Source organism: Dermacentor silvarum, chromosome 2, assembly GCF_013339745.2.
Source record: "Dermacentor silvarum isolate Dsil-2018 chromosome 2, BIME_Dsil_1.4, whole genome shotgun sequence".
NCBI lineage: Eukaryota > Metazoa > Arthropoda > Arachnida > Ixodida > Ixodidae > Dermacentor > Dermacentor silvarum.
In genome coordinates, this window is record NC_051155.1 from 209,033,643 (window position 1) to 209,050,783 (window position 17,141).

The 17,141-nt window shown below is 44.3% G+C and overlaps 1 protein-coding gene across 1 annotated transcript in view; it reads right to left on the reverse strand.

Moving 5' to 3' along the window:
- Window positions 1-3,950: 3,950 nt before the first annotated feature.
- LOC119440683 (oxytocin receptor) overlaps window positions 3,951-17,141 on the reverse strand; it is a 70,617-nt gene continuing 57,426 nt past the window's right edge. Inside the window, exon 2 of the mRNA XM_037705572.2 lies at window positions 3,951-4,427. Coding sequence (XP_037561500.1) covers window positions 4,156-4,427 — 272 coding nt within the window. The 3' untranslated portion in view covers window positions 3,951-4,155. The remainder of the gene's footprint in view (window positions 4,428-17,141) is intronic.

Genomic DNA, 17,141 nt, shown 5'->3' on the forward strand with positions numbered 1-17,141 from the left:
GCTTATCACGCATCTGCATATGACAGCGTCATAAGATTGCGCAGAGGTGCTATATACTCGGGAAGCGCCAAAATCGGGACTTCGCAAGGTAATGCGTCTTTCAATATGCGCGCCTGGATTTTCCTTTAGGATAACAAAATTTAAGAAAAAGACATTGTGGCTCTTCCTCTTCCACAACCACAATTTCTCTCTTAAACTTTGTTATCCTAAAAGAAATTCCAAGCGCGCATTTTGAGAGACGCATTATCTTGCGAAGTCCCTATTTTGGCGACTCTCGAGTATATCAGAACTCTGCGCAATCTTATGACGCTGTCCTATGCAGATGCGTGATAAGCGACCACGGTCGCAGTATAACCCTACAAAGTCCCCCAGTGAAGCCGATACACTGGGCGGGCTATTAGCGAAGAGCAGCTTTTCGTATACGAGGTACATGCGGGCCTGATTGAATCAAGCGCACTCCTCCGAAAACTCGCTTCAGCGCCTTATGCCAATGCATTTTCTCTACCGCACCTAAGCTCTTCTGTGGGGAGCTTTTAGGTCTTCCGCCTCGGGACGTACTTAGTGGCGAAGCAGAAACGTCAACGCATTTTAGTAAGACAGAAGAAGCTCGAAACTAAGTTTGCTGGCTCAGCCCTTTCAGTTATATCGACGACGTCATCGTTGATCTCCTCAAGCTCAGCTTCATCCTCGCGCTATGGTAAATATAAAAAAAAACTTTGCCCAACACAGATACTGCGGCTCGAGCTGACGATTCTGCAGCAAGGAGGCATTTGGAAGCTCGATCCACTAACCACTGCGCTAGCGCGCGCCATGGCAGCTTGACAATTTTATCTGGATTATGCATCCCGACACAGAGTGTGAGAGTTGTGGCGTCTGTGCACGTATTTCGCAGACCACGACAGTTATACTGCTGCAGCCGATTGGCTAATTCATGAGTTCATGGGGTTTAGAGAGAGATAAATAGAAGAGAGGAAAGACAGGGAGGTTAACCAGACGCACATTTGGTTTGCTACCCTGCACTGGGGAGAGGGGAGGGATGAAAAGAGAGTTTCGCGCACAAGGATCGGAACATCCCCGGGGCTCTGAGACGCGGTGTAGAAGATTGTTCCGGTTTAACTGTGACCTCTTGGGTTTCTTTCCCTTGCACCTAAATCCAAGTGAGGGAGGGTTTTTGCATTTCGCCATCATCCGGAGGGGGGTCGCCTGCGGCAGAAATTAAATGACTATGATGAATTTTGTGTTTTGCGACGCAAGGGTCAAGTATGACCAAAGAGCGCCAAGCTGGTGTTAATGAGTTGGCAATGTAGCGATTAAATACGAGGGGTAGACGTGACGTGGCTCTATAGGGCATGGCTGATGGTGTCGAATGCTCGTACAATGTATAAAAACACCGCTATTGCGATGTTTCTCCTAGGTGATTCATGTTCAACATATGTAACGCTATCCAAAATTGCATGCATGGTGCACCGCCGCCTTTGAAATTCTGCCATGTGATCCAGAAGTACTTGTGTTTGCTTCCGCTGCCATTGCAGTCTAGCGTCAATCATTGTCTCCATGACCTTGCGTAAACCGCTCGTCAGACTGACAGTACGAAAAGACTCAAGAGAATGAAGAGTTTTACCAGGCTTCATTGTAGTTATCCCACGGGCTGTTTTCCGTGTTTTGCGTGTGTTATGTGTCTATCGTATGTGTCGTGCGCGTCATTTCATTTATCGTTGCATTCGCCAGGAGGAGCTTTCCAGACGTACTGCCAGGCACACCTACCTTAGCTTTCAGAAGCTCTACCTTAGCCACGAGGCCACTTGCCTATTGTACAGGTTTTTATTTTTCATTCACAATACATAGTGACAATTCAACACTGACTGGTTAAGACAACCGCCTGGTTCGTTTAGAACCGAAAATACAAGCAGCGTTGACAAAGACAAAGAGAGCACTGAGCCATGAGTCCAACACAACTATAGCACATAGTGAACGAAGCCCTTTTAGCGAGCTGAGGCTTCGGCGAGGCACTAGCAAAAATAATTTTCCATGGGTGCGTTCTTTTGAGTGGGTGACTGGTGTTAAGGAAGTTGTCAAGGTACTGCTCGCGCAATGTGGCAAGGCTTGACGAGTTGTGGGAAACTTTGCCAGTTGTCTTCTCCACAATTTAATAGTTGATGACGTCAGGCCTCAAGAAAATGTGTTCTTTTTTTTTCCCTAAACGTTTCTTCGCTGAATGTTTCACGTGTGACGGGTACACTCGCAGTAATGGATACTGTAATGAAATGCAGCTATGTTGAATCGTATCTTATAAAGGGCAGGTTGATATACACTACTCAGGCGAGTCACAAACGTAATCTGATAATGGTAAACATAGTTATAATTATTTACCATATTGTTACATTACGCGCACCTTGCCGTTACACCTTGCCTAACACCAGTCCTCTTAATTTGTGCCAACAGCGCGGTGAACTACGTAATATTTCTATACAGAAACTATATTAAAGCACAACACAGATAGTTTAGGTGGTTGAGAAATTCGTCAGCGACCGATGAAGTGCTCAAGCGAGTCTTCAGGGAAGCTGCAACAGCGTGCAATCCTGCCCAACACGCTTGGGGCGGTAGCATTGCTAACCAGATACCCCTAGTGCTGCAATGACAGAACAAGGGATGTCTCAGGCAAGAGAGATGTTCTTGTACTGATTACTTACATTTCCCATTTGTCCTTTTTACTCTTAATTGGACACCTATTATTAAAGTTCACTTTCTTGTATCCTTTCTTTAACCTTTAATCATCATACCAACACGGTATGATGATTAGTCACCAACTCACCCAACTTTCCACAATACTGAACTTACTTTTCATTACTTTTTCAGTGTTCGGTTTTCAACTGCCGAAAGCTGATTTATTCTCAATTCCTGTTTTCTGGTGAAACCAAGTTTGCCGAATCGACTGCGACTTGTTAGACGAGAGAAACTGGCAGCACAATCACTCTTCTTTGAGAACTTCTGATCACATCAAGTCAGCACGTTCGTGTGGAGCCTTCTGCCAGATTTCCACCAACACACAAGCATAATGTCAGAAGTTGGATTGGTCACAGGAATTCCTTCACCTTCTAGTGCAAGCATCAAGTTTGTGTGCTTGCACCCTATAATTCCGGGAAGGATACCTTAGCATCCTGTCCTGATCAATTCCGCGTTGGAGTAAGCATTCCGTTGTTTTGGAACAACTGGTGATTCAAGAGGCACGACTTCATTTCACACACTGATTCTAAAAAACCTGCACCTTTGGCGCGTCTTGGCGCTGGTATTGAAATGTCATGATAAGCGCGGTGCGTTTCTTTTCACAGAGAACATGGATAGCTGCTAAGTAGTTTGAGACAGACAGAGAGAGAATCCCTTCATCGACAACGGCAGTGGGCGTTTTTTCTTTTTTTTGTCGAAAGAGGATTGAGCACCTATGCACGCAACATTATTCATCTGCTTGCTGCCTTCTCAGCAATCACTCCTGCATTGCTGGACCCGTATTTAAGGGAGCCGGTTCGTCTCACCCTGATATTCACCGTGTTTATAACTTTCTATTAACTTCTTTCGTCTTATATACTTCTTTCTTTCTATAAACTTCTAAAACTTTCTTTCGCAGCGCTTGTAACAACTTTCTATAAAGCATTAATATACAGACGAAAACTGCACCAGACGACATGAAGGACAAATAGGGAGACACTAAGAGTATCACGAGGTGCCTCTATCTCTCTCCGTTTGTCCTTCGTGTTCTCTGGTGCCGTTCGCAAGCCATGACAACCCTAATATTCTTTAACAGTGTGCACAGTCGTTTACTTTCTGGAGCGCTATGCGCATTTATATCGTTCCTGGCATGCAAAAATGGGCACACAACTTTAGAGAAAGATATGTCTCAGTAAGTTGTGATGGCGATTATTTAAATACGAGATTACTCCCTTGACGGTGTCACACTTGTGGGATTCCAGGCAGCAGGTACCTTGTCCCCGGTAAAACGTTGAGGTTGGTTGGCGTGGACAAAGCGGAGAGAACACTGGCCCAGTATAGGTCCGCAAAACTAAAGCTTCCTGAAGCCGTGGGACCACCACTATAAAATAATCACAACCACTACGTGATGTACGAAGCACCCGTCCAAACACGTGCTGGCGTTGGCGGCTACTACACTTTTCGTCCGACACCACGGGCGGCGTGTGACCTCAAAAAAGTCACGTGCTTCGAAGAAGCATTTTTGCTGGTCGAAGCGATACGCGAGCAGGGCGCAGTGACCAGGCTGGAGGCGGCGCTCGTATCCGTGCCTTTGTGCGATGAGCACTGCCGACACATCCGTGACCGCAGCGCTTGTAACAGGTTCCGGTTGAATAAGAGGTAGATCCAGGGGTTGACGCAGCTGTTGAGGCTGTTGAGCAGCATCAGAATGGTCACCGTGGCATCTGCAGCAGCGAAGAGGACCAAGAAAAGAGACCCGTACATTTTACAAAGCGGATATGTACGCATACACTCAAGCACAGTGCGAAACAAGCGTCATGACAGCATGAACCAACGCAAAAAAGGAAGGAAAAATTAATCTCGCCAAATATTGAGATCAAATTGATTGAAACTGTATGTGCACGCTTGAGCACAAATATGAAGCCATCATCATCATCATCATCATCATCATCATCATCATCATCATCATCATCATCATCATCATCATCATCATCAGTCTATATTTATGTCCACTGCAGGACGAAGGCTTCTTTCTCCCTGCGATCTCCAAGTCTTGCGCTAGCTGATTCCAACTTGCGCCTGCAAACTTCATCACCCCACCTGGTTTCTGCCGTCCTCGACTGCGCCTCCCTTCTCTTAGTATCCATTCTGTAACTATAATGGTACACCGGCTATCCATCGTACGCATTACATGGCCTGCCCAGCTAGCTCCACTTTTTCCGCTTAATGTCAACTAGGATATCGGTTATCCCCGTTTGTTCTCTGATCCACGCCACTCTCTTCCTGTCTCTAAACGTTAGACCTAACATTTTTCGTTCCATCGCTCTTTGTGCAGTCCTTAACTTGTTCTCGAGCTTCTTTGTTAACCTCCAAGTTTCTGCCGCGTATGTTAGCACCGGTAGAATGCAATGATTGTACACTTTTCTTTTCAACGACAGTGGTAAGCTCCCAGTCAGGATTCGGTAATGCCTTCCGTATGCATTCTAGCCCAATTTTATTCTTCTATGACTTTCTTTCTCATGATCAGGGTCCCCTGTGAGTAATTGACCTAGATAAACGTACTCCTTTACAGACTCTAGAGGCGGACTGACAATCCTAAATTCTTGTTCTCTTGCCAGGCTATTGAGCATTATCTTTGTCTTCTGCATATTAATCTTCAACCCCACGCTTACACTTTTTCGATTAAGGTCCTCAATCATTTGTTGTAATTCGTCCCCGTTGTTGCTGAATAGGACAATGTCATCTGCAAAGCGAAGGTTGTTTAGATATTTGCAGTTGATCCTTACTCCTAAGCCTTTCCAGTCTAAGAGCTTGAATACGTTTTCTAAGCATGCTGTGAATAGCACTGGAGAGATTGTGTCTCCTTGCCTGACCCCTTTCTTGATAGGTAACTTTCTACTTTACTTGTGGAGAACCAAGGTAGCTGTGGAATTCTTGTAGATGTTTGCCAAGACATTCACGTAAGCCTCCTGTACTCCTTGATTAGGCGATGCCTCTATGACTGCTGCTATATCTATTCAATCAAATGCCTTTTCGTAATCTATGAAAGCCATATAGAGAGGTTGATTGTACTCCGCATATTTCTCGATTACCTGAATTATGACATGGATATGATCCAGCGTAGAATATCCCTTCTTGAAGCCAGCCTGTTCTCTTGGTTGACTGAAGTTAACTGTTGCCTTGATTCTATTGGAAATTATCTTGGTGCATATTTTTTGTTATACTGAAATTGAGCTAATGGCTCTATAATTCTTCAATTATTTAAGGTTTATTTAAGGTCTCCCTTCTTATGGATGAGTATAATGTTGGCATTCTTCCAGCTCTCTGGTACACTTGAAGTTGTGAGGCATTGCGTATAAAGGGCCGCAAGCTTTTCAAGCATATCTCCTCCATATTTGATTAAATCGGCTGTTATTCCATCTTCTCCAGCAGCTTTTGCCCTGGTCATGTCTTGCAAGGCTCTTCTAACTTCATTGCTATAGTTACAGAAGAAGCCTCTGTATCCTGTTCCTTTCTACTTCGAATGAAAGTAGCTTGGTTGCTCTGGTAACCGTACAGGTCAGTATAGAATTCTTCCGCTGCTTTTACTATGTCATCGAAATTGCTGATGATATTACCCTGCTTATCTTTCAGTGCATACATTTTGCCTTGTCCTATGCCAAGTTTTCTTCGCACTGATTTCATGCTGCGTCCATATTTTACTGCTTCCTCAATTTTTTCCTCGTCATAATTTCGAATATCCCTTACTTTAATCTTGTTGATCAGTTTCGACAGTTCAGCGAATTCTATCTGATCTCTCGAGTTTGACACTTTCATGTTTTGTCATTTCTTTATTAGCCACTTTGTTACTTGGGAGAGTTTACCTACTGGTTGCCTTGGTGCCTTACCTCCCACTTCAATTGCTGCTTCTGAGATCTGCCTATAGTTATGGTTTCAATCATTACCTCTATGTTGTCTTCATCTTCCTGTTCTAAAGCTGCATATTTGTTTGCGAGCACCAGCCTGAATTGGTCTGCTTTTTCCCTTGCTGCGTCCAGGTTGGCCTGTTTTTTCTTGACTAATTTTATTCTTTGTCTCTTCAAGTTGGGAGAAATCTTAGACCTCACTAACCTATGGTCACTGCACTTTACCCTACCTAACACTTCTGAAGCCAACATGACACACCATAAACAAAAAAAGAAATAATTTAGGGAAATGTTCAGGTAAAATAAAATGTTAAAAGGTGTTATAGGTTGATATTAAGAAAGCATTTGACTGCGTATATTATCAAGTTTTACTGATTTATGTCATGAAGTATGGCATTAGGTGTCACGCTCTCCTGCTTGCTCAGCCGTATGTGTCCTACACACACAACCATACAAAGCTATCAGAGAATGAAGGCAGTAAAAGCATAGATAAAATTAACTGTTACCTAATTGAAATGTAGAAGCAAATACATATGAGGATTAGATTCGCAATATGCTTCGTATTTTTCATAAAGGAAAAGGAACATGAAACTGCACTAAAAGACAACTTGCCGGCGGCGGAAGCCGAACCCAAAACCTCCGCAACGAACGAACTAACAAATGAACGGAACGAGTCGTCACCAACGGGGCAGTGATATACCGTTGCCAGGTGACCGACACTCCCCACGCGCAGGTTTGCACTCTTTATGAGACCAAGTCATCAATGCATCGACTAGCAAGTGTGTGATGCAATATGTATACGACACTGCGGCTGATATGCATCGGCCACTCCGCAGCGCCTGCAATATTTGGCGCTGGTGGACGTGACACGAGTAGCTCAGGAAGTACGCGGCGTTTGCGTATCATATTTCCAGGAGAGTCAGTGCCACGTATTCATATAGAAACATTCGCGCTGGCAGCATCCAAGGCCAGCGATGCGACTGCAATGCGAGTAGCTGCTACTCGCTGCCGAGCTCGGTGTCTGTCTAGCTAATGCGACGGCCCGCGACGCAAAATGATTACGCCTTCCAGGAAGGCCGAACGACCAATGAGAGTCAATACTGTCACTTCAGCTCAGGAAGACGTGCTTTTCCTTCTATTGTAAGACGCAACTGGATACCGGGACCTATCTATACAGCTTTGAGCACAACGTTGGGGCGTTTCCTATAGTCTTAATTTTGCCATTCACGTTCTATCCCCGGGCTCACGTAAATATGGATATGTTGCCACCTTGAGGCGTAGCGGCGGTTACTCCACGTCGCTCAGAGCACTGCATTAGCTGACGCTTCGCCAGCGAGTTGCTGCACCCGGTTGACGCAGCAGGCCGGGGTCTTCCTTGCGGAAAGCTTTCGCGACAAGTTTGATGAGAAAAAATGAAATATGAGACGTGGGCGGCAGAAGCATATATTCAGCGGGAATGTTTTGAAATTGGGTATTTTTCTTGCAGTATGATAAACATCGCGGAGTTATTGTTGCGGTGCTCCGCCGAAGCATGTGCGTGACTTGCTTGTGCAGGATGTCTAGGCATCATTAATCACAGCAACGTGTCCTGAGCGAGATATTTTTCATAGCACCCTGCCAAGTGAGATTTTCTTAATTGCTGGCGTCAGGTGACGTGATCTTTTCTTTTTCGTTTTATTTGGTTCGCAGCCGTTACTGTCCAGCCGCTCAGCTGTGGTCCCGTCAGACGCTTTGAGCCATGGAGGTTCGCATGACTGGCTTGAAAGGAAAATTAATGTGCATGGACTGGCTTATCTCCTCGTTAGTTGAGCGAAAAGAGAATAGGATGCACATTAACCGGAAAGAAGAAAGTGAGAACCTGGAAATTAACCGTCTTGTCAGGAGAAATATATATATATATATATATATATATATATATATATATATATATATATATATATTCGCGAGCACTATCTCAAGTCAACAGGCAATGAAGCGAAGGAAATAGAGGGGTAATTAGTTGTGGTTGAAATTGCATTCTACAAAATAATGAAAAAAATGAAAAATAAAAGTATACAGAAAGATAATTTGTCGCTGGTAGGAGGGGAACTCAGAACCTCTGCATTACGCGCGCGTCACAGTACAAGTTGTGCTGTGTCGATGACTATCGATCTGTCCACTAACCTGGATATTTATTTCTTACTATATATACCCCTGGGAGTATTAGCCAGCGCCACTCAGGGCCATAGCGGGCTGTTGTGGAACATACTTTTTTGCCCCATCGCGTCACGTAACACTTGAACCTAAGAGAGCAAGCACGTGGATAATTAATCCCCGTATGCTACTTAATGACATCAAGGCTGCAAGATCCGAGACCCTCGCTATGAATAACAAGGAGAAGAGGAACAGAGGGGATAGCTTTTTGTTGCTCACGACCATATAACGCCGACAGGCAATGAAGCCAAGGAAAGCGGAGGGGTAATTAGCTGTGGTTGAAATTGAAATGTAGAAAGTAATGAGGCAAAGGAAAAGTGAAAGTGGACGAAATGATAACCGGTCGTTGGTGGACGACGAACCCACAACTACAATTGGCAGTGCAACGCACGCATAATGCGGAGGTTGTTTGAAAGAAGAACTGTTTTAACTCTTTGTCACCAGGGAAGACAGAAGCTCAGAGTGTATTTGAGTGTATGCTATGATACTACTATCATAAGTAGTAAAAAACCTGCACTAGCTGGAGAGGTGCAGGACCTTTCGTAGCTAAAAGACCCGAAAAACAGCCACTTTGGCGTGAAATACCCGAGAGAGAGGGAGAGAGAAGAAGGAAAGGCAGGGAGGTTAACCATATAGCCAAACCTTGCAGTTATGTTAAGGTTTAGTGAGATTATTCGGCCTCTTAGCAGTCGCCATTTGTAACAAAAGATATCACCAGCTTCAGGATTGATTGACAAAATGTCTTTCATATATACGGGAATCACCCGTCAAGGAATATTGTGAGTCGGGAAAGCCTACCCAGTAACACATATATTTATAGATAATAATTATACCGAGTGTCTTTTAAAAGCGAAGCTTTTCTTTGCTAACCTCGCCGGGTTTTCGTGACTGTGGCTGCTGCGTGGCTGTTCTAGCCAAATAGGCCAACCATTCACAGCGGAGGACGTGCGCGACATCACCGCCGCTGGGTTCCTTGCCCCACCAACAGATGGCACTCGCCTCCGCGTATCCGCGGCGGGGCCAGCCGTGCGGGGGAACGAAAACACAAACAAACAGAAAGCTCGCCTTCGTGCATCTGCGACAGTGGCGGCGGCATTGCATTAGCCTCTCTACAATGCCCGAATAAAGCCTTCGGTGCCACTTTCTGCGGACATTTAATGAACACAAACTCTTGTTCCGACTCTTTATGCACTTACACAAAGCTTCGCTATATATAGATTCCAACACATTGGATCTGCTACATTTTCTTTTTTTTTCATCGCCCTTGTCAGTGCACTACATTAATTTCACAATTATTGCGTAACAACTTGCCCAAATGCCAACCAGAGCTAACGCTTTCTTGAACATTGTTCAGTGTAATTAACGCTGTCACCCCCGATTCCTGAATAGTCGGAGGTGTCTGCTACCGGTAGCGCCCGCATTTCGTCACAATTATGACCATATGAAGCCCATTTTGAGAACCGCGCAAAGCGAACTTGGTGGGTTATAAAGTTTGGACCACTCTTTTCGAGATTTCATGTTCTCCGATGGCAATAGGGTAATTGTGGGGCGCTGCTTCTGAAGCTTAATTTTACTAGAAAGCCCATTTGCTTCTGTGATATTTGCAGCAAGTAGGGATAGAGACAAGGAAGAAAAGGTATATAACTCCAACAAACAACGCGGTAGCTCACTTTTGCAGTACAGGTTTCTGATTTACTGGGATTATAAGCATCAGGGATACTTTCGACGAGAATAGAAAATGACTAGAGCTCGCAGGTGAACTATCAAATTTGTATTGCTTTTCTCGCAGGCTCCTTTCAAACACTTCTAGATTCTGACGTAGGCTTTCAGGTATTACTGCTCAGTAATTTCAACAAACAGCATTAACGTGAATTCCGATGCATGGCATCTTTCTTTGCTTATATTGGATGTAATTGCCATAGATATTTTCCAGCAAAAAAAAAAGAAATGTTTATCATCGATTCTCTTCAGAACCATTGCAGTGCTTCCACTTTTCGTCTCATGCTTTTGTTTACTCGCACAATCTTTCGTTTGCGGCAGATTGAAACCTTGCAGCCCTCCCGACGAACCTCGCACGAGAATATTTATTTTCAACCGCTTGGCTTCTTTCCTCAACTGCTAGCACCGAAACTGACACTTTAGCTACATGCTTCGTTAAGTTCGTTACTTCTTTGAAGACCCCCTATAATCGGTGTACTGCATGCTTGCGCTACATTTTCAATAATCAAGTATATACTACAAATAAAACTTGAGTTGGAAGAAAAAAAATGAAAAAGAAAAACGGAGGCTAGCAATGTGGCTGCGATCACAGAGAAATGATAAATGGCCTCCGGCTTTTGAAGGCGCTGTCGAAAGAGGAGGAATAAATGAACTGAAGAGCGTGGTTCCGAAATCGTTCGAAGTCATCTTTGAATTCCACATGGGCGATGCGCATTATAGTTTAGAAGTTAGAACTGATGAGTGTATGAGCGATTTATAACCTAAGTGAGCTAACCGTATATATATGGCGGTGCGCTGGTGAACACGAAGTCGCGGGTTTCAATCCCGTCTGCGGTGGCCGCAGTTTGCTGAGGGCGGAATGCGACAACGATCGTGTATTGTGCGTTGAATGCACGTTGAAGAACCCCGTGAGGTCAAACTTAACCCAAGATCCTCCCGTATACGGCTGCCTCAGAATCAGGGGCCAAATTCACAAAATTTTTTCGTTCCCAAGTGCTCTTTTTCGATTAGCCGGCCACCTCACTCAAGATATTGTAACGGGAGCCCGGCGCCTTGAGCGGGTTCCAAGCGGCACACGACGCACCCAAATCTTTGCCGTCCCAAAAGCCAACTATTCCCCTGACCCACTGCTGCTATATCCTTCTGCTTGCCCTTCTCGTCTTCTTCTTTCACTTGCGGCGTTATTCGTTACCGTTACAGTATGTTAAGCATCGCCATTGGCTGGGGGGGGGGTTCTTAAGAGCAGTGGGTGCGTAACAACATTATTTTGGAAATAAGGGTCCAGATCGTGACTTTGGCACGTAAAACCCTAAAACTTAATTTACATTTCAATAGCCTATCTGACAGGCAACTTAGGAATGATGCTTTTTCATAAGTAATCTTGTTCAGGGGCCGTCATTACATTAGTGATTATATGTTTTTTATGCGCATGTATACCAGCAGGCTACTCTCCTGGTGAAGTGATTTTTGGAATCGTCTCAAACGGTGTGCGAGGGCGTTGATCGGTGAGCTGTTAACATCTTGAAGGAAACATTACCCATAAATGTTGAAAGATGCGTCTTTCAGTGTGCACATCGTTTTGATATGTCTCGTATTCAATGTTGTTGTATTGTCAATGTCCTGGTCTCAAAAATTGAGCATAGATCCCTGTCCCGATGTCTTGCCAATTTTTCGGTGACATCTTCGACGGCACGTTCTTGCTGATGTGTAAGTGTTCTGTTTCTTCTAAGCGTTAACCGCATTTTCTTTGAGAGATGCGAAGCTTTGTAGTGAAATTGAGTTCGTCTGTTGCAGTGGGGAAACATGCTTTTGCTGCTAATATTGAGACATATTTGGGACGATCTTTGCACTTGGTACATCACGAATTTGGTTCAGGTTTACGAAACCCCGACGCTCATTGTGCCGTTGCAGCTGGTTGAACGTCATAAATAATAAAACATTGGTAGTGGTCGTTCTAATCGCGGTACGTCAGAAAAATAAGATCTCTTCATTTCCGTCCGGTGTTCAAATCTGATGTGAGCAATACTTGTTAGAGACGTTTCCTAGCTTGGTTGTGTTTTTACGTGCTCTAATGGGAAAACAAAGCCAACTGAGCTATTTATAAACGATCACAAACAACACAAATATTTTGGGGATAATTTTATTGACACGTTGCGTTTCCCAGAATATATTGCTGTATCTCACATTCAAAATCAAAATCAAAGTTTGCGTTTTAACGTACCGAAAATGCCCAGTGAAGTTCTAATTCAAGCGCACTCATACACACACTACGCAAAGAACAATCATGTGGCTTTGCTGGCCTCCTCCAATTATAATTTTTCATGCATCGATTTCTTTGTTTGTTTCTTATTTTTAGACGGGATGAATTGTTATTGAAGCGGCACTCAATTGCTTCTCCGGTCTGTTTCCGTGCATTACCAATATCGCTGCCAATATCGCCGCCAACGGGACCGGTTCGACGCACCGCTTTTGGATTCGTCCAACTGCAATACCGAAAACTAGCTGGATAATGGCAAGCAGAAAGGCAGAATAGCGAGGGAGATTTAATAATATAGCATTACTGGAACACTGAAGTTCTAGCTGTGCCCGCAGGATTACACGGGATTAGTTTTGGATAGGGTTTCCCTAAAATGTGCACGTGATTGCACATAATAGCAGGGCGCATAATTATAAAATTGCACAACAGCAGTCTGTCGCTGTGCTCGAGGCAATAATAACCATGCACTAATGTGAAAAAAAAAAGATTACGTGAGGCAGAAGGCGGGAAACAGGGCGCAGGATAGGGGACCGGGAGAACCAGAGGCAGTGGTTCACTGATGTGCATTGTTTACGCACTGCGGCCAATGTTTTCTGCAATATGTTTGCTATCGCTAATACTGCTTAGCACGCTGAGCAAAACAGCAAATTTCGCACGCTTTGTCATTGCCACACGACATACTAGAGTGATTAAATGAAAGCGAGCAGTCCCGCATCATACAGAAAGTGGAAAAGCAGTATGTGCACCCTGAGATCGGCTGCCTCACTTTGATTGATTGATTTATATGCCGATAATTCACGTATAAAATTCCAAATTGTCACCCACATTATGAGAGGCGCTGAAGTGGAGGACTTTGAATTAACTTTGACCACCCGAGGTCATTTAACGTGTGCCTGAACATAGGCGCTTCCGGATTTGCCGCAGTGGAATATGCGGTCATCACGGCAGGTAATAGAGCTTGTCGCTTTCAAATGTTGAAACAGTGCGCGCACAAAAATTGATATAATCACACCGTCTGTTTGTTATCTTCTATATTCATCTATTTTTAATCAACGCAATACTAGCGGCGGTAGAAGTTGATAATGGGTGATACTAAATAATCAAATGAATGAATGAATCACTTAGGTTCTTAATTAGCTTCTCATAATTTCTTATAATTTCTGTTCATTCTAAACAACGACCATCAACGTTTCGCAGTCATAAACTAATTTCGTTTCTTTTCATTTGGAGCACAAGGTCCTAACGCTTAAAGACAACCATAAAAATCTTTGTTTAAACACGTTTCAGCAGGATGAAAATCTGGGTGACACGTTACACGATGTCAGATGACCCGCGCCGGACGAACAAAGCACACCGCAAGAGCTCTCTCAATGTGAAGCACTTATTCTGTGCAATGACTCTGATATCAAGCACCGACTTGTCCACGTTTTCATCCTAATGTAACTTATTTACTCATATGAATTATTTTTTTTCACAGTATTTTGCGTGCTTAAGGCGTGGCTCTGATGTCCCATCATATTTTGGTAAGTATAGCGAGCTGTACGGCGTCCGAAGCATCAATTAAACATTCTTTTCATTATTTTGTCGTTTGCTGGGTTCTTCAGTAAGGCTATATCTTTTTGCACTAAGCTAGGTGACTTACGCGATTTTTTTCCCTTCAGACGTATTATGAACACACAGCGCCAGAAATAAGGTTACATTTGAGGCGAGGGAAAAGAGGAGTTGGAGGAAGAATGCTTGCTTCCGAAAGTAAGTTTGAAAAGCCTAAATCTTGGTTTATGAAGGCATACGAGATTATTCGCTTAACTTACGAAAAATGTACTGTCGACATCAATTTGGTCTATGCAAAAATTCCTTCCCTAAGTTTAAAATAAAAATAAACATATTATCAGCGTCGCGTTTTCTTTACGTTTCCATTTCCTGTTCTCGACAGTCCGGGTGTTTTCGCCGCCGGCTCCCAGTTTCTTCTTGTCGCGCTCAATTTATTTTTATTGCATAATATTTAAGATATGTTGGTGCCTGTAAGCGTCACTGGCTACTTCTTTTCACATAGAACGCATACATGCTAAATATGAAATAACAAAACCGGAACTGAGCAGAAGGAAGGTAAACAAGAACGAGAAATTCCAGTTGAAGTCAGGTGACATGTTCAGGCTATGTTCTCTACAATATTACTCAATGAAAAAAAAAAATGCGTAGCTTGCACTGGAGGCGCAATGCCAAAGAGACAGCGAGCTGATGGGCACCTAGCTAGTCCTGGCTTTCGGGCTAGGCTAAGCACGACCAAGTCATCTCCAGCATTTTCCGGAATTTATTGATTATTGATCGATTATCAATTAGCTATTGATTGGCTATCGCGAGGTATTGGCCACGTATTTGGGCTACGCTAAGCACTGCTAAGTCATGCCCAGCATTTTCAGGAATTTATTAATTATTGATCGATTATCGATTAGCTATTGATTGGCTATGGATTGGCTATCGCAAGGTATTGGCCACATATTTGGGCTATGCTAAGCACTACCAAGTCATCCCCACCCACATCTGTTACCGCATGGCATCCCGGAAGACGTTGCGAAGCGCACGCAAGCCCCGTACTTTGGTTGTTAACAGGCTCGGCTCCCGCCAAACGGGGCTCCAGTGAAGCGAGCGCAGTGTCTAAGCAAGTGGGCGGATCTTAGCGGAGTGGAGAGCAGGTGGCGCGCAGTGACATCGTTGCTGACGTCACAATCCCGCCGCGGGCGTAGTTGCGCGCAGTGTCTAGGCAGGTGGGCGGAGCTTGGCGGAGTAGTAGCAGGCTAGGCTTTTTCGATCAACGAGCACAGTTTTACGAATTAGCTTGAACAACTTCGCTGTTAATAATAAATGGTACCTAGATAACCTGACTGCAACAAATATGCGCCGTGAAGCGCGAAATTTGTTTATTGAAGCTAGCCAATCTTTCCCTTCTTCACCCGGGTTCCGTGAATTTACTTGGACGGTGTCCAGGCGAGCACAGAGGGATGATTCCAGAGGCTGCTGAATATAATGCGCCATTCCTGTAAGTGGTCGGTGTGCTTTCCAGATACATATGAGCCGACATTATGTGTTCAGGCTTTATGAGAGAATTTAGTTTTTATTACACAGAACACGTGTTTCGCTTAGTTGCACTACTTTTGCGGTCAGCATACATGGTTATGTAAACCCGTTTGCTGATATACTTGCATTCGGAGCGCATATAACCTTTGTATATATAGATGGCCACAAATATATCCAACGAAGCAACGACGACCCACGCCAAGCCGCGTGGAAGTATCAAGGAAAGCTTCGCTAAATAATAAATAAATGTATAGGCGGGTCCCACGCGCTGTGAGAATTGGTGTTGTACGAAGCATTTTGCTGGTAGCTGGCCATCCATCGTCGTTTAAAATTACGCAGAGTGTTACGAGGTGTACCAACGCATTTGTGTAAGACGAACAGCTACGTGTCTGGCAAGAGCGTGTGTGTGACGACTGCAGCAAGACGACGGTGGCGATTATCGTGTGAAGCCGACGGCATGATTTCTAGTCCGGCCGTTTAACGCGAGGTTGGCGACATGCTGATTGTTGCGTTCAACGTACGTACTGGATGAGCTTAAGCGAGGTAAAACACGGAGTGTGACTTTATAAGCGGTTACTTGTTATACAATCATACCTATACCTATGGCTATGTCACGTGGTGTATGTCACAACGACTATGACATTTGCACTCCGGCAATTAAAGGTTAAAAACCTGTACGGCCTCGGCCGATCATGAAGACGGTAGAGCGTCGCACAGTTTCTACATAGCGTTAGCTGTTATGAGGAGAGTACATGAGGAATGTCGGCCGATCCCAGAGAAGCCGTGCCGTCTAGCACAAACATGAGAAACTGGCACGTGATACAGCTTTAGCACATGATGCACGTTCCAAACGTCTGAAAAAGCTAGTCGGCTTTTTGGCACGTGAGGAGTATGCGTGCGATAGTGGCCTAGTGGTTAGAGCATTGGGCTGATGTGCTCGAAGGCAGAGGTCCGATTCCACAGTCGGTCATACATCTCTTTCGTTGATAGAGGTCCGAAGTGTGGCGAGAAGGAAATATCTACCTCCCGAAAAGTGCGTGGAATGAGGCAGAAAATGCTTCGCATAAAAAAAAAAGACAGAAAAAAAAATCACCGCCCAAGCACTACCAACAGATGGTTAACCAGTGAAGCTTGTTAACCAGCTGTTCATCGATATTACATTGCTTAAAAATGAAATCTGTCTATTACGCAAGACAATGATGGCTCATACCCCCTTAAGCAATGGCTCATACCCCCGTAAACGCGGCCTTCTTATTACGACGACAGAAGAGAAGTGAAATTCTGCGCTG